At 35.3% G+C, this 22,712-nt stretch overlaps 1 protein-coding gene across 3 annotated transcripts; it reads right to left on the minus strand.

Moving 5' to 3' along the window:
• Positions 1-3,025: 3,025 nt before the first annotated feature.
• Positions 3,026-22,176, minus strand: LOC110811159 (uncharacterized). 3 transcript variants are annotated; one of them, XR_002539097.2, is made up of 9 exons: positions 21,806-22,175; positions 19,500-19,597; positions 15,571-18,758; positions 15,404-15,485; positions 5,050-5,116; positions 4,442-4,627; positions 4,269-4,329; positions 3,276-3,626; positions 3,026-3,167 (listed from the first exon to the last, which is right to left on the minus strand). XR_002539097.2 is itself a non-coding variant. In XM_022037567.2 (9 exons), exons 3-9 carry the CDS (start codon positions 18,545-18,547, stop codon positions 3,475-3,477), a joined length of 3,423 nt encoding a protein of 1,140 aa, XP_021893259.2. In that variant the 5' UTR covers positions 18,548-18,758; positions 19,500-19,597; positions 21,806-22,176; the 3' UTR covers positions 3,026-3,474. The 3 variants fall into 3 exon arrangements, 2 of the variants coding, with proteins under 2 accessions (XP_021893259.2, XP_021893258.2); XM_022037567.2 differs by having other exon boundaries at positions 3,026-3,626; positions 15,571-15,696; positions 15,799-18,758; positions 21,806-22,176; XM_022037566.2 differs by having other exon boundaries at positions 3,026-3,626.
• Between the last annotated feature and the right edge of the window lie 536 nt (positions 22,177-22,712).

The raw sequence follows: 22,712 nt of genomic DNA on the forward strand, positions 1-22,712 counted from the left end.
TCAAGCCAGTGGCTTGCCTGATGAATGTGTCAGTCGGTTAACTCATGGAGTAGAGAACCAGGGAGTAAAAAAAAAAAAAAAGGAAAGATAAAAAATCAAACTCTCCCCAGGTCAGTCCCTTGGCAAATGGATTTCGACCCCAACCTCTAATGGACAATATGCTATTAAATCTGGATACAAGCTCTTCAATAATTTTCCATCTATGCAAACATGAAGGAGAAAGCAAAACATTTGTAAGTTAAACATGGAAAGCTCTTTAATATTTTTCGTAATATGAAATTATGAAGCTAACATGGAATAAGTTTTTTACGGTGGAGAATATATTAACGCATTGTTTACCATGTGTTTCTAAAGATTCTATAATAAGAATCCCCAATCATGTATATTCTATAGAGCACACAAGGAGATGCCTATGATCTATTCTTGAGGTGCCATATTGTCAAACTGTTGTGGTTTAGCTCAATATGGGGCCTAAGAATTGAATCTTTAAACGTCAGCTCTACTTTGGATGTCTTAAATTTTATTTTTAATATGGAGAAATTTGACAATAAATTCTATTATATGCATCCACCATTGTCACAGATCAAGTATGAAAATGGAGGAACAACTTGAGTGGCAAACTTGGTATAATTGTGGAGGCATAAAAAGACAGTCTTAATTATATGGTAAAAATAAAATTGATGATTATGACGACGACGATGATGCAGTTAATATACATGAATGCATCCACCACTCAATTTTCCATGGAAGCGACGGAAATGAAAGTGTGATCGTGACATAAGTAGAGACATAAAGAGAAAGACTGATTGAGATGGCATCCCCACCTATACATACATATCGTACATACGTAGATATATATATATATATCTCAATATGCATAAAAGTGAAAGATATATCACGTGATATGCTTCAACTCCATTAGGCAAATACTACCTAGCCAACCTTCAATCATCCCTAAAACCAAACATTACTCTTTGATTGCGTTATTATATATGTACAAATATATACATATACATATATACACACACACACACGCATATGCTTTTCATTTTTTTTATTTTTCAATTATAAGTTATCCCCACAAAAATCATTGTGCATGAATACTCATATCAATGAGTGTGTTGAGAATATTGATCATCAACTAGGGTAGAATATTATTGAACTTGAAAATTTAATCTAATTTTCAATTTATTTTTTCATTTTATGTAATATTTTGAATGAAATTAAGACTCGATTTTATATAAAATAAATATTTTATTTTTTCCAAATGCAATTGACGAAATAAACTAAAACAGTCAAATCATCAACTCCCAAAAACATCATATATCTATATATATATATATATATGAGAGAGAGAGAGAGAGAATGGGTTTTGGGTAATAATAATTTGTGAATTTATATATAGAAAAATATTTGTATATGTATGTGTGTGTATATATATATATATATCCAATTCAATGAATGGTATATATAATTAAAGTAATGATGAGAATGAGAAACAAATTGATAGAGGAAGTAGTTAGTTTGAGGTAGCTGTAGTAGTTCCAAAAAGTATATCACATTTGGTTTTTCCTTTTAATTTCTTATTCTTCCAAATGGGACCCCACTACTACATGCGTCTTAGATTTGAGTGAACACCAAAGGAAAGAGAGGCATATAAAAGTCAATATTTGAACCCACGGGACATATATATATATATATATATATACACATATAGATAATATAATTAATTAGCTAGATGACCTTCTTTTTTCCTTTTTTTTTTTTTTTTTTCTCCATGTACGTGAATATCTATACAATTTATTTATTAAATGTTTCCTAATTACACTTCTAGTACTGAGAACATGGCTCAAATTATTAACACCAACTAAAATGTAAGTCACCATATTAATGATTGAACAAAAATGAGAAATAATAGAACTTAAAACTATTTGAACTAATAGTGGTCCTGATAATCAACTCAGAGATATTTTCATATGAAGAAAGATGCTGTATAATTCATCATATCTTAATCATTATAAAATTAACTCTTTTGAAGGAAACAGAATATACTGTACGTAAATTTATAATCACACCAATCTAAATCCCACATCCCTCCTTTGACATCATCGTAATCATGTACTTTAAAATCAATAAATTCATTAATTTACTCTGGATTATAATCATGCAAAATTAAGGGGTAACAATAAGGAGAATCATATGAGGAAAATTCAACAGAAAAAATAAATAAATGAAATTTGGGTAAAAGCCAAGTCATGAATCTAAACTGCCAAGTTATCAGAATCCCTATCATATCTTTAGGGCACATGCCCTGCCCTAGCTACTTGACAGTTGATGATTAATCAGGAGATTCTCCTACCCAACCATTTTATGAATATGAGTTGGGTTAATTATATATATACATATATCTTATCTTCCTTTTAGCTAATACTATTGATAACTAAATAATTCTATGTGCCTCTTACCTAAATTATGTGGCCTTTCCTTTTGGGACAAACGGACCAAAAAAAATCAAAAAGAAAGAGGTTAAATGAAGGTGGGCCCAATGGGTGAATGTAAACAACAGGGCATGACCCTAAGCCCCTTTTCTAAAATAAGTAAAAGAGCACATGGGAAACCCTTGCAACAATCAATTGGTATCTATCTACTCCCTGTACGAACTTATGATAAGAGCAAATATAACCTCAACCGCCCATATCATCTATCTCCATACCATGTGGATATAATTATGGTGGCAGTATCGTCTATGAATACATACATGTATATACACATATATACATATATATGCACATTGAATTTAATCCAGATAACCAGAAATAATTTACTTAAAAATTTGACTTAATTCAGTTGACAAAAATATATTTCTAATCTTAATCACTTAATTTGATTATTGTAATTTGATGCTCCGAAATTACAAGAATCAAATTATCATGCAACAAAATATTCAGAATATACTCCCGACAACAAAGTATCATGCAATAGTTTATTTTTCCTTGTTAAAAATGTATTAGTCTGTAAATCGTAATAGTTGAATATCATGTAACACTTCCTCATTAACTTCATCTCATTATATAACTCCTGTCTTGGTCAAAAAGGAGAACAAAAATCTTTTAAGCCTCCTTTATCCCCCACAAAGAAAAGTCTGAAAGTGTAAAGCCCTACCAAAACTGGAAAGAGGGTATTATATATACATGTACTTGAATCAGTAAATGTTACAATGACAATTCAAAATACTCGGTGGAAAAGAAAATGTTCGTGTTGGAGTATAGACTAACCACAGGACAAATTATTGGCGTTGTATGGCTCACGACCAGTGAGGTGATCAGGCTGCATGGGGAAAAGAATTATCTAACCAGTCTTGCATTCCCACACCTGAGCAATCTCTAGAAGCAATTTATAAAACATCATTCAGGAAAAATAATAAATTTGGTTAAAGATATAGAACGTGATATTGTGAGATCAGCAGTAATGACATCAACTCGTGCTTAAAATCCTTGAGTAAAAATCCCATGATGGGTCTGATTCTGTAATAGCTCGTTGACCAAATGGATTTTGCTCAACGAACTTCTGAACATTCTCAGCAACAGCTAGCCTTTCTAGATATAACCTAAGATCGCCTTCAGGTCCTGTTGTAATTAAGCATGAGCAGGCAAAGAAGAATAATGATCATGATTGTTATAAAAAATGGGGAACTCCGTTATTGTCCTCTTGAACAGATGCATAAAGCATTAAATTAAATAGCAGAACTATGCTTTGTAAAGGAAGTGGAAGCATACAAAAGCTCATGGGCAGAGTGCAAGAAATATCAACTGTCCTCCAAAATCTAAAATCTAACAGCATAGATGACCACTAACTGAATAATGCAGAAACTGATGGAAAAAACAAAGAATGAAGCAAACAATTCAAAGTCACTCAAGATAGTTACGAAAATATTTTATCCAAATATCATTTGTGTTTGATTCAATTCCCATTCGATTCCTACTTAATTACTAGTTCCAGTTCTCATCTTTCTGCCTTAATATTCATAATGCAGAACATAATTTGTAGTGTTTGAGTTATCCTAACTTCCCTTTGAATTCCTTGATGGTGAAAATTCAATTCCTAAATTTCAAGGTCGAAGTTGAATTCTCACCACCAAAAGAATTGGCTGGGAACTGAATATGGAAAGCCAAACACACCATGATAGTTATCCTGGGTCAAAAGCTTATGGACTGTACATTGGTTCCAGTTTTTCAAAACAGATATATTGAGGATGTGAAATATCTCACCTAATGAAGAATCCCGAACATCCTTATACTGGTAGGAATAGGGAAATAATCCTGTGTGTGCCTAAACAATGAAAAAGTTGGCTCAGATACGAGATCTAGGCTATATCCAAAGTGATGAGCAAGTCATAAAGCCAAAAATAATAATAATATAGAGCACAGATTTCAGTACTTACTGGATTGCGCAAAGCCTTGTAAGGGGAATCATCCACCAACAAGGTGTTTGACTCATTATATTCTTGATTTACCAAAGAAGGATGATGTCCAAGATATTCCCACAAAACTTTCAGTTCCTTCAAAACAAGAGGTTTATCTTTATTGTCAATAGTCTGCAATCCTGTTCTAGTACAGTGAGATGCATCCTGCAAATAACCCAGATGGTCGGTCTTTAAGATTCACAGATCTTTATTAAAGAAAATACAACCAAAGTTACTACTACAATCAAGAGGATGAGTCGAGAACTTCAATTAAAAAACAAAAGCTAGTGCACCAGTAAATTAGAGAATGTATCTTCTAGTGAAAATAATTCTCTTCAAACAGAATACAGAGTTGCATGCAATATTCATAATACTCCAGCACATGCAAACAGACAGCAGAAAGGAATGATTTAGAACTTTGTAAAGAAGTATAATGCAAAACATGCCAAGAAAATAAGACGGCTTTCTAATGATTCTCATTTGCAATAGGCTATCTATTTAGTCCTCATTTCAGAAACATTTAACAGCAACAAATGGCAATCTTCTATCAAAAATCAGCGCAGTTGACATGCTCAAAATTGACTTACCCAACAGAACAGCAATTTGTGTTGTGTATCTCTGAAAAGAATATGAACCAAACTGTCAACATTTTTCCTGCAAAAAATATTCAAGACAACAGTGTCGTCAAGCCATAAATGGATCATAACTCGGAAAAGTAGAAGAGAGATTTTTTCTGAGGCATAATGTAAAAAACTACTTTTCAAAAGAAACTGATGTAGAATAGGAAACTCATAAAGTGGACATATTTCAGTAATAGGAAATATGAGGTAGAATCAACAAAGGGACATAAACATTTTGAGAAGTCAACTAAAAGAATGAAGATTTAATTTCCTTTTCTAAGTTAATTAAAAGAAATAGGAATATGTAATTTCCTTCTCTATGTTTCAGGGAGTTTCATGTTAAAAGAAAATAAGATGATTTGTTTTCCAATTTCTTATATTTTTTATTTCTCAACTCCTTTCTATTTAACTTATTTTTCTATTTACTAGGTTCTTTAGATTTCCTATTTTTAATATATCTGGCGCCTAAACAAAAGTTACCTAGTTTAGTTATAAGGTAGACTAGTAAATTATTATTCAAATATTAAGATATATATTGATTATTGAGATCTGAGGTCTTCAAATTTTGTTCTTAATAAATTTTCCCAAGCTTTATCTTCAAGTTCTCCTTGTTCTACTTCAGTTGGTATCAAAGCCTAAACTTGATTCATCATGGTTCCCTAAGTTCTCCACAGTTCAGTTCCCAAAATACTCCATCTGCTTCTTGCATATACACACCGTCTCCCCTTTTCTCCATAGAACAGCAAAAAAAACCATAAACTATAAAAGCAGGTCAGCTTGTTTGCCGGCTATCGCCAGGAGGTGGTTGACACCGCCTTCAGCATTAGCTTCAGAAGTTCCCGGTTGGCGAAATCCCAAAACCCCAGTACAAACAACTCTTGAGGTTTTTAGAAGTGCTCTTCATTTTTTGAGTTAGTTGGCTAAAGTTCTTGTTCACTATTTACCCTTGCAAATTGATATTGGACAAAATGTGTTTGGAGTTAAGAGGAAGATTGGATGGATTTCAAAATTGAGTAGAGTTCTTTTAGTTACGTTCTATCAAGTATATGGTTTAGTTACAAATAACTATATGCTTTATACAAATCTTTTGATCAATATGGATATGTGGAGAAAATTAAAATCAATCGACATTCTACACAATTGCAAACTTTTGTGACATATAAACTTTATGAAGATCCTCTTTTTTTTAAAATAAAAGAGAGAAATATTATTCACAAAGGTACCAACAGGGTACTACCTGTATACAAAATAATTACATATCTATCAAGTGATTCATATCTAATTCAATATCTTCTCAATCATGCACATCATGACCTAATAAAATAGACCTAAAAGTATAAAATCATTTATTTCTAATGTTTATAATATTAGTTTCAATGCCCTCGAACGCTCTTGCATAAGATTCTCTGAGGGCATAATAAGGTTCTCTCTAAAGATATTACTTATAAGATAGATGTAAATAAGGTTCCCAACCTGCACTTTATGAAGATGCTCTTAAGGCATAAGATTCTCTCTAAAGATATTACTTATATGATAGATGTTATCAAATGGAGTTCAATATTATCTTCCGATGTCTAAAATAGTGAAAACAAGTGCTCCACCTCCAAATAAAAAGTCATAAGAACAACATGACACTTCTTATTCTTTATAAAGTTTTCGAAGATATGAAGCTATCCAAGATTTAAATAATTTTTCTTTTGAAATAAAAGCGTGAATAATATTAATAGACCCCAAAGGGTTGTCCACCAGTATACAAATATTTATATATCTACAAACATGTAAATAAGGTTCCCAAAAATCCTTCATTGAATACAAATGATGACCTAACATAAAAAAGCCAAGGGTATAAAACCATCTATTCCTAATTCTACTAAAATCTTTCTCATCCTCTTACCCCTCAGAAGCTCTTCTATTCCTCTCATTCCACAACTCCCAAAAAATAGTAAGCGAAATAATATCAAAACACTTCCTCTGCCGACTTATACTTTTCCATGCCCAAATTTCATCTCTAACCGATCCAACCATCCATAGCTGATACCCAATAGTACCCATAACTTGCAAGCTATCAGGCACCACAAGAGAACATGATTACAAGTCTCTGAAGCTCCTTTACACAAATAGTATCCATTCACCATAATCTCTCATTCTCATCAATTTATCAATCGTCAGAATATAACCTCTACTGGCTTCCCATGCCAAAAAAGATACCTTGGGTGGAGCGTTAACCTTCCATATCTGTCTAAAAGGAAACTCGCTACCTCCATTTGCTTATTTAGTCAAATGCTTAAAGAAAGAGTTAACCGTAAAAGCTCTAGATTTAGTAATGCTCCATAAGGGTTGATCATCACTGCTGTCCAGGACAATGAGACATAAGGTACATAGGAGATTCTTGTATTCATTGATCTCTAAATCATTGAGGTTTCTCTGTACATCTATTTGCCACTCCTTAGCTCCTCCCCTATATCTTTGAAAGGTTCACTCACTAGAATGTCTTTCTGTTGAGCTATGGCGAAAATCTGCGGATACTGGTGTCTCAAGGCTCCAGCATTTAACCACGTGTCGAGCCAATAATTGAGTTTTCAATCATTGAGGTTTCTCTATACATCTACCTGCTACTCCTTAGCTCCCCCCTTATATCTCTAAAAGATTCATACACCATCATGTCTTTCTGTTGAGATATGTCAAAAATCTGCGGATATTGATCTCTCGCCCCACCTTTCAACCACGTGTCAAGCCAAAAACTAACTCGGTTACCCTCTCCGACCTTCCATTTGATACAAGACTGAAAACTGGCTTTACCCATACAAATATTTATCCACAAACTTTTCCATGTGGCCTTGTCAATGATCTTTTTCTCAATGATCTGATGAATCATCCTTTCTCATCTCCAACATACTTCATTTCAGTCACCCTTCTCCACAATGTTCCCTCTTCTTGCATGAACCTCAACAGCCATTTACCTTGCAAAGCCAAAATTCATATCCATTATAAAACTTAACCCTAATCCTCCTTGAGTGAGAGTTTTCTTGATCTCCTCTCATGCTACTAAGTGGAATCTTCTTCTTTCATCTGAATCTCCCCATAAAAATCTACTTTGTATGGCTTCCATTCTCTTGGCAAAAATCGTAGGAATAGTGAACAGGAACATGCAATATATGGGTAATTGCCTAGGTGCTTTTAGTGAACATCAATTTCACACCTTTAGATAGAAAAGCACGTTTCCATTCTGCTAGCTTCTTCTCTAATCTACTCATCACTGGATCCCAAGCACTTAGCAATTTCTAATAAGCCCCAACTGATAACCCCTAACACCCTTGCCAACCTTGCGATACCTTTTCATTCCCCAAGATTTAAGTAATAAGATTGATATATATGAACTGGTGATGAAAAACATAAAGAAACTCTTGAATATTCAGTTGAAAAAACCTCACATATCCTAAACACCAGCAAAGTAAGAGGAACAAATAAAGGATGAAAGAGTGAATGAATTGGTGAATGAGCAAAATCTTATAGAAGTCCTGAAACCTAATGATAAAGAATTGACTAATAGTATTGAAGTTACAACTGAGATATTTGGGATGAAGAGATTGCTAACAAGGTTGTTATTCATACTAATCAAGCTGAGTTTCCGAGTAACAAATCTCTCGATTTAGTTTTAAGCAATGTTGTTGAGGCTGAAAACGACGATTGTTCTTGCTAAAAAGAAAGAGGCCCTATCTAAAGAAACTGCTCTACATTTTTTGGCTCCTAAAATAATGAGGAAAGTTTGACTATTCTCCCTTTATAGATTTTGTCTCTAAATTGGTTCCCTATATCTTTAGAATCCTTTATTTCAGAAGCATTCAAGTTTTCTCATTAAAATTTCAAGTTCTGCAAGCTTCAATTATTAAAAAGTTCTGAATTTGAGATTCTTTATACTTCCATATCTCAAAACTCGATATCAAGTTTTCACTAAGTGGGGGAGAATGATACAAAATAGTAAGATCATAAAACGGACATATCTCAGTAATATGAAATATGAGCTAGAATCTAAATGAATATAAATGTTTTGGGAAGTTAACTAAAAGGAATATGAAGATTTAATCCTTTTTCTAAATTAACTAAAAGAAATAGGAATATTTAATTTCCTTTTCTAAGCTTTGGAAGTTTTATAATAAAAGAAAATAGACTCTGTAAAACAGCCTTGAATCATGCTACCATCTCCTCTTGGGCTATCCAGTCTCTCACAAGCTATGGTCCAGTGTCTTGGGTCTTATGGGTATTTCTTGGGTAACTTGCGGTTCGGTCATTAAAGAACTCCTTGCTTGGGAAGGCATAAGCAAAGTAAAGAAAACTCTCAGATTAATTCTTATCACCATCTTTGGGTTCTTTGGAAAAAAAGGAACAATTGTGCATTCAAAGACAAAGAGACTGACTTTAGTATTATCATTAATAGTTGGTTTTAAATATACACTCTCCCTCTAGTTTTCTCTCTACCTATTCCAAACTAGTGGAAATCTGGTCGGCCGATTAGACTGACCGCAATGTAAGAAAAGACATGAGTATGTTCGGAAGAAGATTTTTAGCAACTGAGAATAAATCTTTCGATCTGGTATACGACGGGAAAAGGGTGGATTGTATTCAGATCACTGAGAATGGGCGCGGCTTTAGGCGCTCGATCTTTCTAGAGAAAGACGAATCTGAGTGGTTCTTGGAAACTCTTGACGAGTTCTGGTGGAGGAAAAAGCCGAGGTGTTGGGCTAAACACTTGGTGAAGAGGAATTACGAGTTATGGCTTTCATTTGGGACAAATAGAAGGGCGAATATCTTGCGCTAACAATGCAAGGGGGTCTTAACACAAAGAGGATTTTCTTTTCAAGAGGATTTCAAGGGAATGGATGGTGTAAACTGATGGTTGCTAGATATGAACTTGGGAATAGGCCTGTGATATTCCCTAATTCAGAAACTGAAAAAGATAAAGAGGAGAGAGAGAAGTCCAATGGAGAATCAGAATAAGGTGAAGCAACCGTTGAAGATTTCCTTCCCATGCCCGCATTGCAAAGATCTGATTAATGTTACGATAAATGGGGGAGGTCCACTGTCATATGCAGCGGCGCTAAAAAATGATGGAGGAAAGGAGAAGTGGATAGGACAGAGGCAGATTGCTGGCAATTCGAAGCGGGTTGGCTTGAACCCATTGGGCACCCGGAAAGATAGTAACGAAAGAAATCTTGGGCCTAATGCAAGGAATAGGGGCCAGAGTCGTAATTTGAAATTTGGGTTGGGCAAGACAAGCAAGTTCACCTGGAAAGAAAAAGAGAAATGGATTGCTAGCCCGAAGAAAGATGAAGGCTTTACTTCCAGCCCAGGTAGGGTTTTTGGCTTTAACTCGACCTGGGGTGAATGTTCGGGGATTAAAACCACATCAAACAGATTAGTGGAAGAAAAAAGAGAAGGAAAAAAAAAATAGAACAAGAGAAAAAGTTAGGTTTCGAGGTCGTGGAAAAGGAAGGGGATGAGAAGGACTGTGAAGGAACAGAGATACCAGAGAAACAAAGTGATGACGAATACAAAGAGCTTTGTTCGGTCTTCTCTACTATTGATGGCTTCGTTAGTGATAGTATAGTTTCGGTAGATTCACAGAGTGAAGAGGAGAAAGCGTCGAACATGGTAATGGTTTCCCTGGACAAAGAAGCCCAGGCGCTCAATTCTGTTTATGACTCTGAAATCAAAGAAATCATTCAACTAAGCCTAAAAAGTGTAAAAATCATAAAAAGAGAAATGGATCACTGCTCTCAGTGGGTTGCCAATAATATACAGAAATTCAGCAAAAAGATGGGTGTCTCACTGGAAGGTATGGAACATTTGACCTTTCTTTTCTTCTCTGAAATAGAAAAAAGAAAAACTTCAATGAAGTTGAAAGGGAGGGTCAGTAAAGAAAAGAGAAAACAGCCCGGTGGTACTCCAAGAGAGTTAAAAAGATTGGAATCTTCAATAAATTATGAGAGCAGAAGGAAGGGAAGCAGGGATTCAGGAGGGGTTAGGATGACTTGTCAATGATAGGAAAGGTTATTTCTTGGAATGTTCGTGGTGTCAATGACAAAGGCAAAAGACGGATAATCCGGGGATGCTTTAAGAAGTGGAAACCTACTGTTGTACATTTGTAAGAAACAAAACTGGAAATGTATGACAGTGGAATTGTTAATAGCTTATCGTGTGTAAAAGATAAGGGATGGCAGGATATTCCAGCTAAAGGCACTGCTGGTAGTATGATTATGTTGTGGTGGGATAATTACGTGCAGTGTGTGGATGTCTTAAAAGGGGAATGCACATTATCCTGTATTTTTAAAAACAGGCATGAAGATTTTAGTTGAATGTTTATCGGGATTTACGGCAGGGGAAACAAAGAGGAGAAAGCTCTGTTATGGAATGAGTTGGAGATGTGTAGAGCTAAATGGGATGGTAGTTGGGTCATTTGGGGGGGATTTTAACATGACTATGAGAAGGGGTGAGAGAAGTGGAAGCAATTTCTCTGTAAAGGAGGCAAGCGAATTTAAGGAGAGAATGGATAGGGCTGATGTTATAGATCTGCCTGTATCAAATGGGCAGTGGACTTGGTCCAATCAACAAAGTAGGTCGAGAATAGACAGATTTTTATTTCTTCAAATTTGTTGGTGGATCTTGCCGGAATTTGTCACAAAATTTTACCCCCACCTACATCGTATCATTACCCTATTTGCATCGAAGCTGAGGGGATTCAATGGGGTCCTATCCCTTTTCGTTTGGATAATAAATGTTTGGGAATGACAAATTTTAGGCAGCTGGTGGAAAAAATTTGGCTGAACACGGAAGCTGAAGGTTTTGCAAGTTACAGATTTGCATATAAACTTAAAGTCCTGAAAAAAGAAATTAAGATTTGGACTAAAGAGGTCTTGGGTGAGAAAAAAACTGAATTTGAGTTTGTCACGGCTTAGATTAATGATCTGGATGAGAACGAGGGATCGAAGCGCTTAAATGATAAGGAAAGAGGTCGGAGAGGAAATTTGAAACTTAGACTGACTACTCATTTGAAGGATGAAAAGTCTGTTTGGAGACAAAGATCCAAGGAGAAATGGTTGGAGGAGGGGGACAGGAACACTAGATATTTCCATGCTTTGGCCTCTTGTAGACACTGTGAAAATTACATTGAAGAGATTTGGTGTGATGGTTCAGGGCTATACTGAGTTGAGAGAGAGGCTGCCAGAGAATATTTTCTCAATTTATACAAAGAAGACAGGGAGGTTCGCCCCAATCTGAATGGTTTGCCATTTAATAGAATTTCGTAAATGAGTTGTAAAATGCTCGAAGCTGAATTCACCGAGGAGGAGGTGCTTGATGGGTTAAAATCATGCAATGGCAACAAGGCTCCTAGTCTGGATGGCTTTAATTTGAAGTTTCTTCAAGTTTTCTGGTACTTGTTGAAAAATGACATTATGTGTATATTCAAAGAAATGCATTGTTCGGTTAAATTTGTGAAATCTTTAAACTCTATTTTTATTACGCTCATACCTAAAAAGAATGGGGCCAATGAGTTTAAAGATTTTAAACCTATAAGTTTAGTAAATTGTGTCTACAAATTAATTACAAAGGTGTTGGCTAGAAGGCTCTCTAAGTGTTAGGGGAGGTTATTGGGGATTGTCAACATGCTTTTATTGAAGGAAGACAAATTCTTGACGCGGTGATGGCTGCAAATGAAACAGTTAATGATCTTTTTGTTAATAAGAGGAACGGTTCGGTGTGCAAGCTTGATTTGGAGAAGGCTTATGACAATGTTAATTGGAATTTTGTTGATTATTTGCTTGATAGAATGGGTTTTGGGTCAAAATGGAGGAAGTGGATGAAAACATGCATTACTACTACATCTTTTGTTGTACTTATAAATGGGGGTCCTAAATTTTTCAAGGCAACAAAAGGTTTAAAACAAGGGGATCCTCTCTCTCTCCTCTTCTTTTCATTTGTGTTATGGAATCTTTTAATGGCATTTTGTGTAGGGCGAATAATCTGCAGATGTTGAGGGGCAAACCGGTGGGTACGGGTGGAAACAAAACTGATGTGACCCATCTATTTTTTACTGACGACACTCTCATACTCTGCCAACCAGAATTAAAGAATATGTTATATTTAGGATGTATATTATTATGTTTTCAAGCGGTTTCGGGGTTCAAAATTAATCTCAACAAATCCAAAATGGCCAGAACTGGGGGTGGTGGTGCGGCTGGGGCTTATGCTGAAATTTTGGGGTACAAAGAAGCCAATTTCCCTTTTAAGTACTTAGGGGTTCCCTTGGAGGCTAAATACAAAGATTTTGTATGTGGAAATCGGTCATCGACATGTACGAAATGAGACTTGCAGGGTGGAAGAGGGGTTTTTTGTCTAAAGGAGGGAGATTAACCTTAATTAAAAGAACTTTGGTCAATCTTCCAATATATTACTTATCTACAATTACTATCTCGGTGAGAGTGGGAGAGAAATTGGAAAGCATCTAGCGTAGGATTTTGTGGGTGGTGGTATTGATGATCGGAAATATCATTTGATTAATTGGAATGACATTAAAGCTCCTCTTCAATATGAGGGATTGGGGATTCAGTCCTTAGTTAAATTGAATGAAACGCTTCAACGTAAATGGCTTTGGAGGTATTGGAGGGAAGAAAATAGAATGCAAAGAAGGATTGTTGAAGCTAGATGGGGTGAGCATATGACCTCGAGAAGTGGTGGCAGATTTTCTATCCCTCATGGGCGGGGTTTGTGGAGGAAAATTCTAATGCAATGGAATTTGTTTAATTAGTGAAAGTGGAAACTTGGCAGAGGTAACAAGAGAAATTTTTGGGAAGAAGATTGGGTTGGTGAAGGTAGACTACTGAGGAGGTTTTCCAGAATTTATAATATCGCTCAATCCAAAGTTATGACTGTTTTGGAGGCTTACAAGGTTGTTAATGGGAACACAATTTGTTTAATTAATACTAAGAGGAATTTAAATGATTGGGAGGTTAAAGAGTTTGAAGACTTGGTGTCTACTCTTGAATCTGCACAGGTGTTGGATAGTGATGATCAGGTGGGGTGGAATTTGGAAAAAAATGGATTATTTTTTGTCACTTCATACTATAGGTTATTACACGAGATGGGTACTAAAAACAGAAGACCATTTCCTGCTAAGCCGATTTGGAAGACTAAAATTCCTCCACGCATTGCTTTTTTTGCTTGGGAGGCTTGCTGGGAAAAAATCCTTACTTTGGACAGGTTGAAAAGTAAAGGCAGGATTATTGTAAATGGTTGCTACTACTGTTTAAAGGCTGAGGAAACTTGCAATCACCTTCTACTATGGTGTCCTACTGTTTCTAAACTATGGTACAGGATTTATGGGTGGTTAGGTATCAATTGGGTTTTTTCGGGTTTGGTTGGGGAGGAGATTTGGGCTTGGGATGGTTTATGTGTAAAAAGAAACATTGCTAACTTTATCACTTTGACCGTTTTTTCGGTTATTTGGAAAGAGTGGAATAAAATGGCTTTTGATAGTATAGAGAGTAGTTCTAATAGATTAACAAATGGATGGATTCACTTGTTTGGGACAATTGTGCTTGGTCATGACATCACTAATGATGAGGATTTTGGGGATGTCCTTGATGCTCTAACTTCTTTGTAGTGATTTTGTACACGGGTAGTACCTCCATTTTTGGTACCTTGTAAATAATACTTTACACTTTTTATTTCAAAAAAATTAACAATTAGTTTTATTTTTTTGGTTCCATTGTTTTGGGACATAATATTGACTACCTAGATGACCTTGGTTTTGTGATTGGTAACTTAATAGATTTATAAATAATTTTGTACATGAGTGGTGCCCTCTTGGTACCTCTACATCAATTCATTCAACACTTTTATTTCAAAAAAAATAATAATAAAAAAGAAAATAGAATGATTTATTTTTCTATTTCTTAGATTTCTTATTTTCTTGTTTTTCCCTATTTACTAGGTTTTCTAAATTTCTTATTTTTAATGTATTTAGATCCTATAAATAAGGTACCTAATTTAGTTACTAGATAGACAGTTTAGGATTATTATTCAAATATTGAGATATTGTTTTGATTATTGATATCCAAAATCTTCAAGGTTTTTTTCTAATAAAAATTTCTCTAGGTTTGTCTTCAAGCTCTCTTTATCCTACATCACAAACATAATCAAGATAGAACAACAAGTAATCAAAATATACTTCATAATCAAAATATACTTCACACTTTTATTTCAAAAAAATAAAATAATCAGAATAGAACAAGTCAAAGGAAACAAGAATGTCATACGAACATACTTCAATCTTGATGACCAGATTCCAACATCAAATCTCTTAAAGCAAAACGCCAAAAAATCTTCACAGGAAGGCCTCTTAAAAACTGAAAAGTTAAACAACAAAGTTAGAATAAGCAAAAGAACAGACATCAAGTTAAAAAGATTGCAGCTTGAAAAATGAGTCTTCACCTGATTTTCCTGATACTCTAGCATATGGCCTATATCCATAAGGAACATATGGAACAATATCTGCAAGTAGTCCATTCAAGTCAAGCACAAGAAGCTTCCTCTTAGAATGACTAGCACAAGGTCTTTCTGACAAAGAATGCAAAATTTGGGAGAAATTGTCTTGTTTATCAGCATCATTTAGGTCACCACTATCTTTTGTTATATTCAAACTGGATAAAGAAGGAATACCCTCTTCTATCTTTGTTTCTTTCTCTGCATTCTTTTGCCTGGGAGTGCAAGAAAAGTCATGGCCAGCCAAATCATCACAACTTCTCTTGCAATTAATTAGACACTTATTGCAGCTGTCATCCTTCTCATGTTTATTTTGAACTGGAATCGATACCTCAGCTACAGTACGATTATTTCTCTCTTCAATGCACTCCTCATAGATCTTTAACACTGATAAATCTTCCACGATTCTGTCTCCACCAATAGCCTCTTCTGGATTCATTTCCATTCTGTCCGCAACCTCCTTGGATGTGACTTCACTATTTGAACCATTTGCAGTGCATTTCTTCTGCAGAATATGTTCTGAAACTTTTGCTGATGTAACATGACTACCTTCCAGTATTACATCTAACTTAATCTCCGAAACGACAGCTGCATGTTCCCTGTATGAATGGTCCTGCGAGGTCTGTGCCAAAGCCTGCTCCTCAGTAGTTTTTAAATCATTAACAGAGAAAGAGGGCATTCCCCTTTCATTATGACTTGTTATGATTGTTTTCTTCTTCCTCTGGTTGGTTTCGACATTTTGTGTATCAGGCAAAATTTGATCAACCTCGGTATCAAAATCTTGTTGAACAGAAGTTAAATGCTTCGGTAAACCAACTTCATGAGAGATAAGACAATTTTCCTTTATATTTGTTGACTCAAAACCTGCAACTTCAAGAACAGGCTTCCCATCATTCTCGCTATCACAGTTTGCTTCATTATTCTTTGAGGAATCATGTCGGTTACTCCAAGGCTCTCCTTCATTCTTTTCTGTGCACAAACTCGAACTTGTGTTAAGTTCTGATATTTGAGGCTCAGAACATTCCAGGACTTGTTTATGTGAGCATGAATCTACTAGCGAAGCATCCTTCCTTGTAGAATTTTCTTCCTGTGAAACATTTTCTTTATCATCATTCTTAAGGGCACTGCAACTCTTCTTCTTCCGCTTCTTTATTTTTACCCTTCCTGGTGGACGGCCTAACTCAGGATGACCCATTTCTGAATCATTCTGTCTGCCAGTATCAACTGAACCCTCCATTACAAGTGAAGTGATCTTAACTAAAGAAGGATCCTTCTTACTACAGTGATTAATTTCATTATTTCCCGGGGCATTTTCCTGTCTCTTCTTTTGCTTCTTTCCAGTCCTCTCTTCAGTTGGATTGCTTAATTCTGAGCCAATATCAATCCAATCCTCTTTTACAAGGGATGTACTATCAGTTAGAGAAGTATCTTTTTCAGTAACATGATTTATCTTATTATTTCCCAGGGCATTCCCCTTCCTCTTCTTTACCTTCTTTCTTTTCCTCTCTTCTTGCAGATGGCTTGGTTCCGAGTCCAAATGCATCTTTTCTAGGTCAAAACTTAGGCCAGTATTCTCTGTTACAAGGGAATTAATCTTAATTGAGGAAGCACCTCCTTCAGCACCATGGTTCATGTTATTGTTTTCCAAGGAGTTCCCCTTCATCTTCTTCAACGTCTTTCTCATCTTCTCTCCGGATGGATGGCATAAGGCCAAATTCACAATTTCTGAACCCGTTTCTGTGCCAATATTGATCTCATCATCCGTTACATGGGAAGTGGTCTGAATTGAAGAGGCATCACCTTGGCCACCATTGTTCACATCTTCATTTTCAAGTGCATTCCCCCGCCTCTTCTTCTGCTTCTTTCTTTTCCTCTTTTCTGCCGGATGGATTAATTCTGTGCCCAGATGGGACTTCTCTGAACCATCCTTCAGCCCAAAATCAGTCCCAGCTTCTGTTACAGGGTAAGTGATCTTAATTGAAAAAAAATCTTCATCATTGTAATGATTCATGTCATTATTTGCCACAGTGTTCCCCTGCTTCTTCTGCTTCTTCCTTTTCTTTTTTTCCTCTTGAGGGCATGATTCCAGGCTACACTGAGCCATTTCTGAAACAGTGGTAGGGCCAGTATTAATTACTGGCTCTGTTATGAAGGGTGTAGGATTAGTTGAAGAAACATTTTTTTGAGTGCCATGATATATGTAACTATTCCCAGAGCTATTCCCTTGCCTCTTCTTCTTTTTCTTTCTTTTCCTCTTTTCTGGTGGAGGGATTAATTCTGACTCAACATGAGCCTTTTCTGACACCATCTTCAGGTCCGCACCAAGGGAAGTGGTCTTAATTGAAGAAATATCTTCTTGACCACTATGATTCACATCATTATTTCCCACAGCACTCCCTTGCCTCTTCTTGCACTTCTTTCTCCTTCTCTCTGCCAATGGACAGATTAATTTTGAGTCCAAATGAAACTTTTCCGAATCAGCCTCGGGGCACATATTGATCCCATCCTCTATTATAAAGGGTTTCTTATTCGAAGAAATATCTTCCTCACCACCAGGATCCACATCTTTATCTTCCAGGACCTCCATCTTGTTACTTGATGAACTATCTTCTTGACCACCAGGATTCACATTTTTTTTTCCCAAGGCATTACCCTTCCTCTTCTTCTGCTTCTTTCTTTTCCTCTCTTGTGATGGACATACTAACTTCGAGACAAAGTGAATCTTCTCTGAATCAGTCTTTAGGTCAAACACAGCCTCTTTTAAAATGGATATTTTCTTACCGGAAGAAATATCTTCTTCATCACCAGGATTTACATCTTTATTTCCTAAGGCATTAGTCTGTCTCTTCTTTTTCTTCTTCTTTATCTTTTGCTGAGATTCACCAACAGCCTGTATCTCCTGATTCAAGTCTTGTTCTCTCCTCATTTCTAAATGAATCAGCTTTTGATATCCAGTTGGGCCTCTGTTGAAACTGATTTTGAACTGTTATGTCCCGTGGGTTCTACATATGAATCTCTTGCCAAATTAGCATTCATCATTATCTGAAATCTTTCTCACTCCTAGTCAGCTTCAATCTCTTCTTCTATGCTGGTAACAAAAGTAAATTTTTCAGCACCTGCTCCCATTTTAGCAATTACTGCAAAGATGCACACCGATTACAAACTTAACACATAACAGAAGCAATCTACATGAAACTAATAAATAATTAAGGCATACAAATGAATCCAATCTTGCAATTACACAACCAAAATGGGGGGGAGGACATTAGTAGTTTTTATAAAAAAAAAAAATCAGTAGGGAAAGAAAAGACACAAACTAAAGGAGGTTAAGCTATCTTCCAAAAAGACTAAGCAATTCAGCTTTTAAGTCTAGAAATATACAGGATTTGATAATAACCTCTATTTATCTACTGAAAGAGGAAACCATGAACGGTTCCTTAAGAATAAGAAAGCCAGGAGAAAGGTGGAACACACAAGCAAAACCTACAAACTCGCAAAGACATAACACATGCAATTTACATGGGACTAACAAATTAATTGATGCATGCCAATTGATCAAGTCTTGAAGTTAAACATGAGAAGGAGAGAAAAACCTTAGCAGGTTGAGAACACTTTAAGACAAATATCTGAAACAATTCTGAAATAAGGTGACCAAATATGACATGCAATTCAACTTGAAGTCTAGAGATTTACAGAAATTTATAATCATCTCTATATATATGCTGAAAAAAAAAAAGCCATGAACAATCCCCAAAAAAGGAGAAGAAAAAAAGACATGGGAAGATAGAACTTATATAAACTCGCCTATCCCAACAAATTAATGTATATTACAAACAAATTCTTGCTCCAGGAATCAATTATGTTTTTAAGCTATCTACCTTTCTGCTTGACAAGTTCTTTTGTCCCCTTTGTGACAAACGCACTTTTGGTTAGAAATGGAGTGGCCACTGACACTGGTTTAAGCTCGGGCAAAACACTGTCAAATAAATAAATGAAATACAAAAATAGGTGAGCAAAATAACAAGGTGGGAAGGCATTAGGCATACAACTCCCTAAGAAAATTTTAATTACGGCTTGTGAAGATGTGTAGATGTAAGTGACATCCATAACAGAAAAATAAATTACCTTATTACAAATCGCTGGGCCATAAACCAATAAAGAAGTTTATTTCAAAAAAGAAAATAAACCAATAAAGAAGTAGATACAACTCTTGAATTGGGGGGAGGATTTATACCTTGAAAAAATGATATCAATTGGGAGTCTAATGCTAAAAATAAAATGCAAAGAACAAAATGAAATTCCAACTTAATCTCAAATAAAAGATTATCTAGTCAAGATAGCTGAATGGAGAGTTAAAGAATCAAAGAACCGGAGAGATGGAAAGAATAAACAAAAAAGAAAAGGAGATATAAACTGGATCAGAGTTAAGGATTTGAATTACAGTGCAATGCCATCTAAGAAAAACTAGATAATCGAGAGAAAATTCTAAAAGATAAATGAAGAAATAACAAACAAAAAATGGAGAAGACAAAATAAAATGAAAGCAAAATTCTAACTTTCCCTATATAGAAATTAGATAGAAAGAATGAGAAAAAAAAAAAAGAATCGAGGAAGTAGAATAACACCAGCACTACCAAACTAACGAGAGAAATCAATGAGTGCAAGCAGCATTTGTCTAATGATCAAATGAATGAAATAAAAAAACTGTAAATTCAGAACTATAATCGCGTTGGTGCTTATGTCCATACAAAAGCAACTGTACACGAACACGCATGAATATATATAAACACTTAATAAAACTAAGCAAAATGGTTTAAACAATATAGAATTAAAAGATTATTAAACCACCTTATTATATTTCCTAGTATGAGGAAAATGAAAAAGCACATGAAACGACTAAGTAACGTACACATTCAAATCGATGCATCATCAGTTAAGAGAACTAGGCGTGGACGTAAGACAAGGTCAACATATGTACATCACTTACCCAGTGGAAACTTATTTTCCAAATCTTCACAATTATGAACTGAACAAGACTTCCCAACCCACTTAGTAATTGCCAGCTCAACCAAAAAGCTATTAACAATTAATTCAAATCTGAGCACCTAGGAAGCTAGTAGCAAACACTAACTAAAGATAAACTTAGGAAACATCCAACACATAGACAAAGAGGGAATATCCAAAAAAGGCTATTCCATACCATACGGTATAAAAGTAGAGGGTCTAATCCAACATACCCAATAAACAATGAGACAGTAAAAAAGATGAAAAGCAAACCAGGATCAAATCCACTGCTTCCCAACTTCAGTTTCATACAAGAGACCACTGAAACAACAAATTACACATATACCTTCAGCTTTACATCAACAAAACCATAAAGAACTCAGCGCAGGGAGGTTAGAGCTCAATTTTAACATGATGTATACGTGGGAGGGGAGGGGCCGGGGGCGGAGGGAGTATGACTATGGACGTACATATACATGTCTGTGTATATGTATATATATCACATTAACATATATCCGAAACCAGACAGGGAAACGAAAAGAAGATTGAGACCAGGATATGGTGAACAGTTTTGCAATGAACAAAGAAAAGAAACTATTTACATCATGCAACAATCACTCCCACAAATTAATAGATCTATAATGCGCGGAAGTCGGAGCGTAAAATACCAAACAAAACGAAAGAACGTCAATAAAATTAGTGCACCAACGGATACAAAATATGCTCTCATATCAAAAGGAAGAATATATATATATATATATATATATATATATCAGCTCGTACAAATCCCGTTAATGTGTAAAGAAACACTGATTCTCACTGGAGAGTGAAAAGAGGGATAAATGAATAGAGAGGGAAAACTTATCAGAGCTGCACGTGAACGGAAATGTTTCCAAAACTAAACATCCAAACCCGTATTTTATGCCTTCTTCCAGACAAAATACAACTGAAACATACACGCATCATAACTACAAATTGCATCAAAATCCAAACCAAGGTGCTCTCCAAGCTAACCAGCAAAGGGAGAGTGAAGACAAGGCGATTACAATCAACCAAAATAAACAAGATCCATTGATGTCTATCCACGGGGACAGGAGTCAATTTTCAGACAATAGTGGAAAATCGACCTCAAAAGCATCATAGGCAGGCATTCAAGAAATAACGAGGGATCGACCATTACCTCGCAAAGAAATCTAAAGCGACAGCGACAGAAGAAGCTCACGGCTATGTATCAACTTGTTACGGGTCTTGTCTCAAGGAGAACTTAGCGAGCAAGGTAGGAAGGATTCGCGTCACCACTGAGTTCTTATTGCTTTGGACTTGAGAAGCTTGAGTAGAAGAAGATTGAAAAGTATACGTAAATAAGCCTAGGGTTTTCGGGTTTGGACAAAAGGACGTGGCAGGGGATGGAGCCTGCTAAGGAAAACGAGGAAGAGGAAAGGCATTAATTTGAGAAAGAGGAAGATGAAGCAGTTGAGGGAAGGGAAGAGGTGAGGTAGAAGAAAACACGGGGCACGTAATCGAGGTGGCTGTAATAGAAAGGAAAACGAGTAGGGAGAGTGGTGAATCGAGGGGGACAAGGAGAGTTACAGTCTATAGTAAAACGGTAATTGGAACTGGAGGGAAAAAAGATTAATTGGAAGAAAAATAATTATAAATTCTAGAAATCAAAACTATATTTGATGTTTTGTTTTCTCGTTTATCATTTTGTAAATAACTGATATATATTTTTACGAATTAAACAAAATATTACAACAATATTCATATGTTTATTTATTTATTTATTCTTAACGAAAATATCTTCCATTTCTCTTATTTGAAGTATTACATGTTTTTTTTTTTTTTTCCTTTCTATCGTTTTTTTTATCTCTATTTCTTTACTAATTTTTGGCCTAAACATGACACAAAGAAATAGAGAAAAATAAATAAATAAAAAAACAAAAATATTATTGTGATATTTTATTATGCTTAATTTTACAAAAGAAATAAAATAATCTATTACAAAAGAAAAAAACAAGAGTTTTTTTTTTTTTTTTAAACGATTTTTCAGTATTTCATTTCCACTCATTTTACTCGGGAGGTTCCAG

The sequence above is a fragment of the Carica papaya genome, chromosome 9 (assembly GCF_054855325.1).
Source record: "Carica papaya isolate Zhongbai chromosome 9, ASM5485532v1, whole genome shotgun sequence".
NCBI lineage: Eukaryota > Viridiplantae > Streptophyta > Magnoliopsida > Brassicales > Caricaceae > Carica > Carica papaya.

Bases quoted from the DNA above. Each gene is read 5' to 3' on its own strand.
- LOC110811159 (XM_022037566.2), bottom strand. From the start codon at position 18,547: ATGAGGAGAGAACAAGACTTGAATCAGGAGATACAGGCTGTTGGTGAA. The intron at 4,330-4,441 runs GTAAGTACTGAA...TTCATTGTTTAG, and splicing joins ACAAGGCTTTGCGCAATCCA to GCACACACAGGATTATTTCC. The intron at 3,627-4,268 runs GTGAGATATTTC...TAATTACAACAG, and splicing joins TGTTCGGGATTCTTCATTAG to GACCTGAAGGCGATCTTAGG.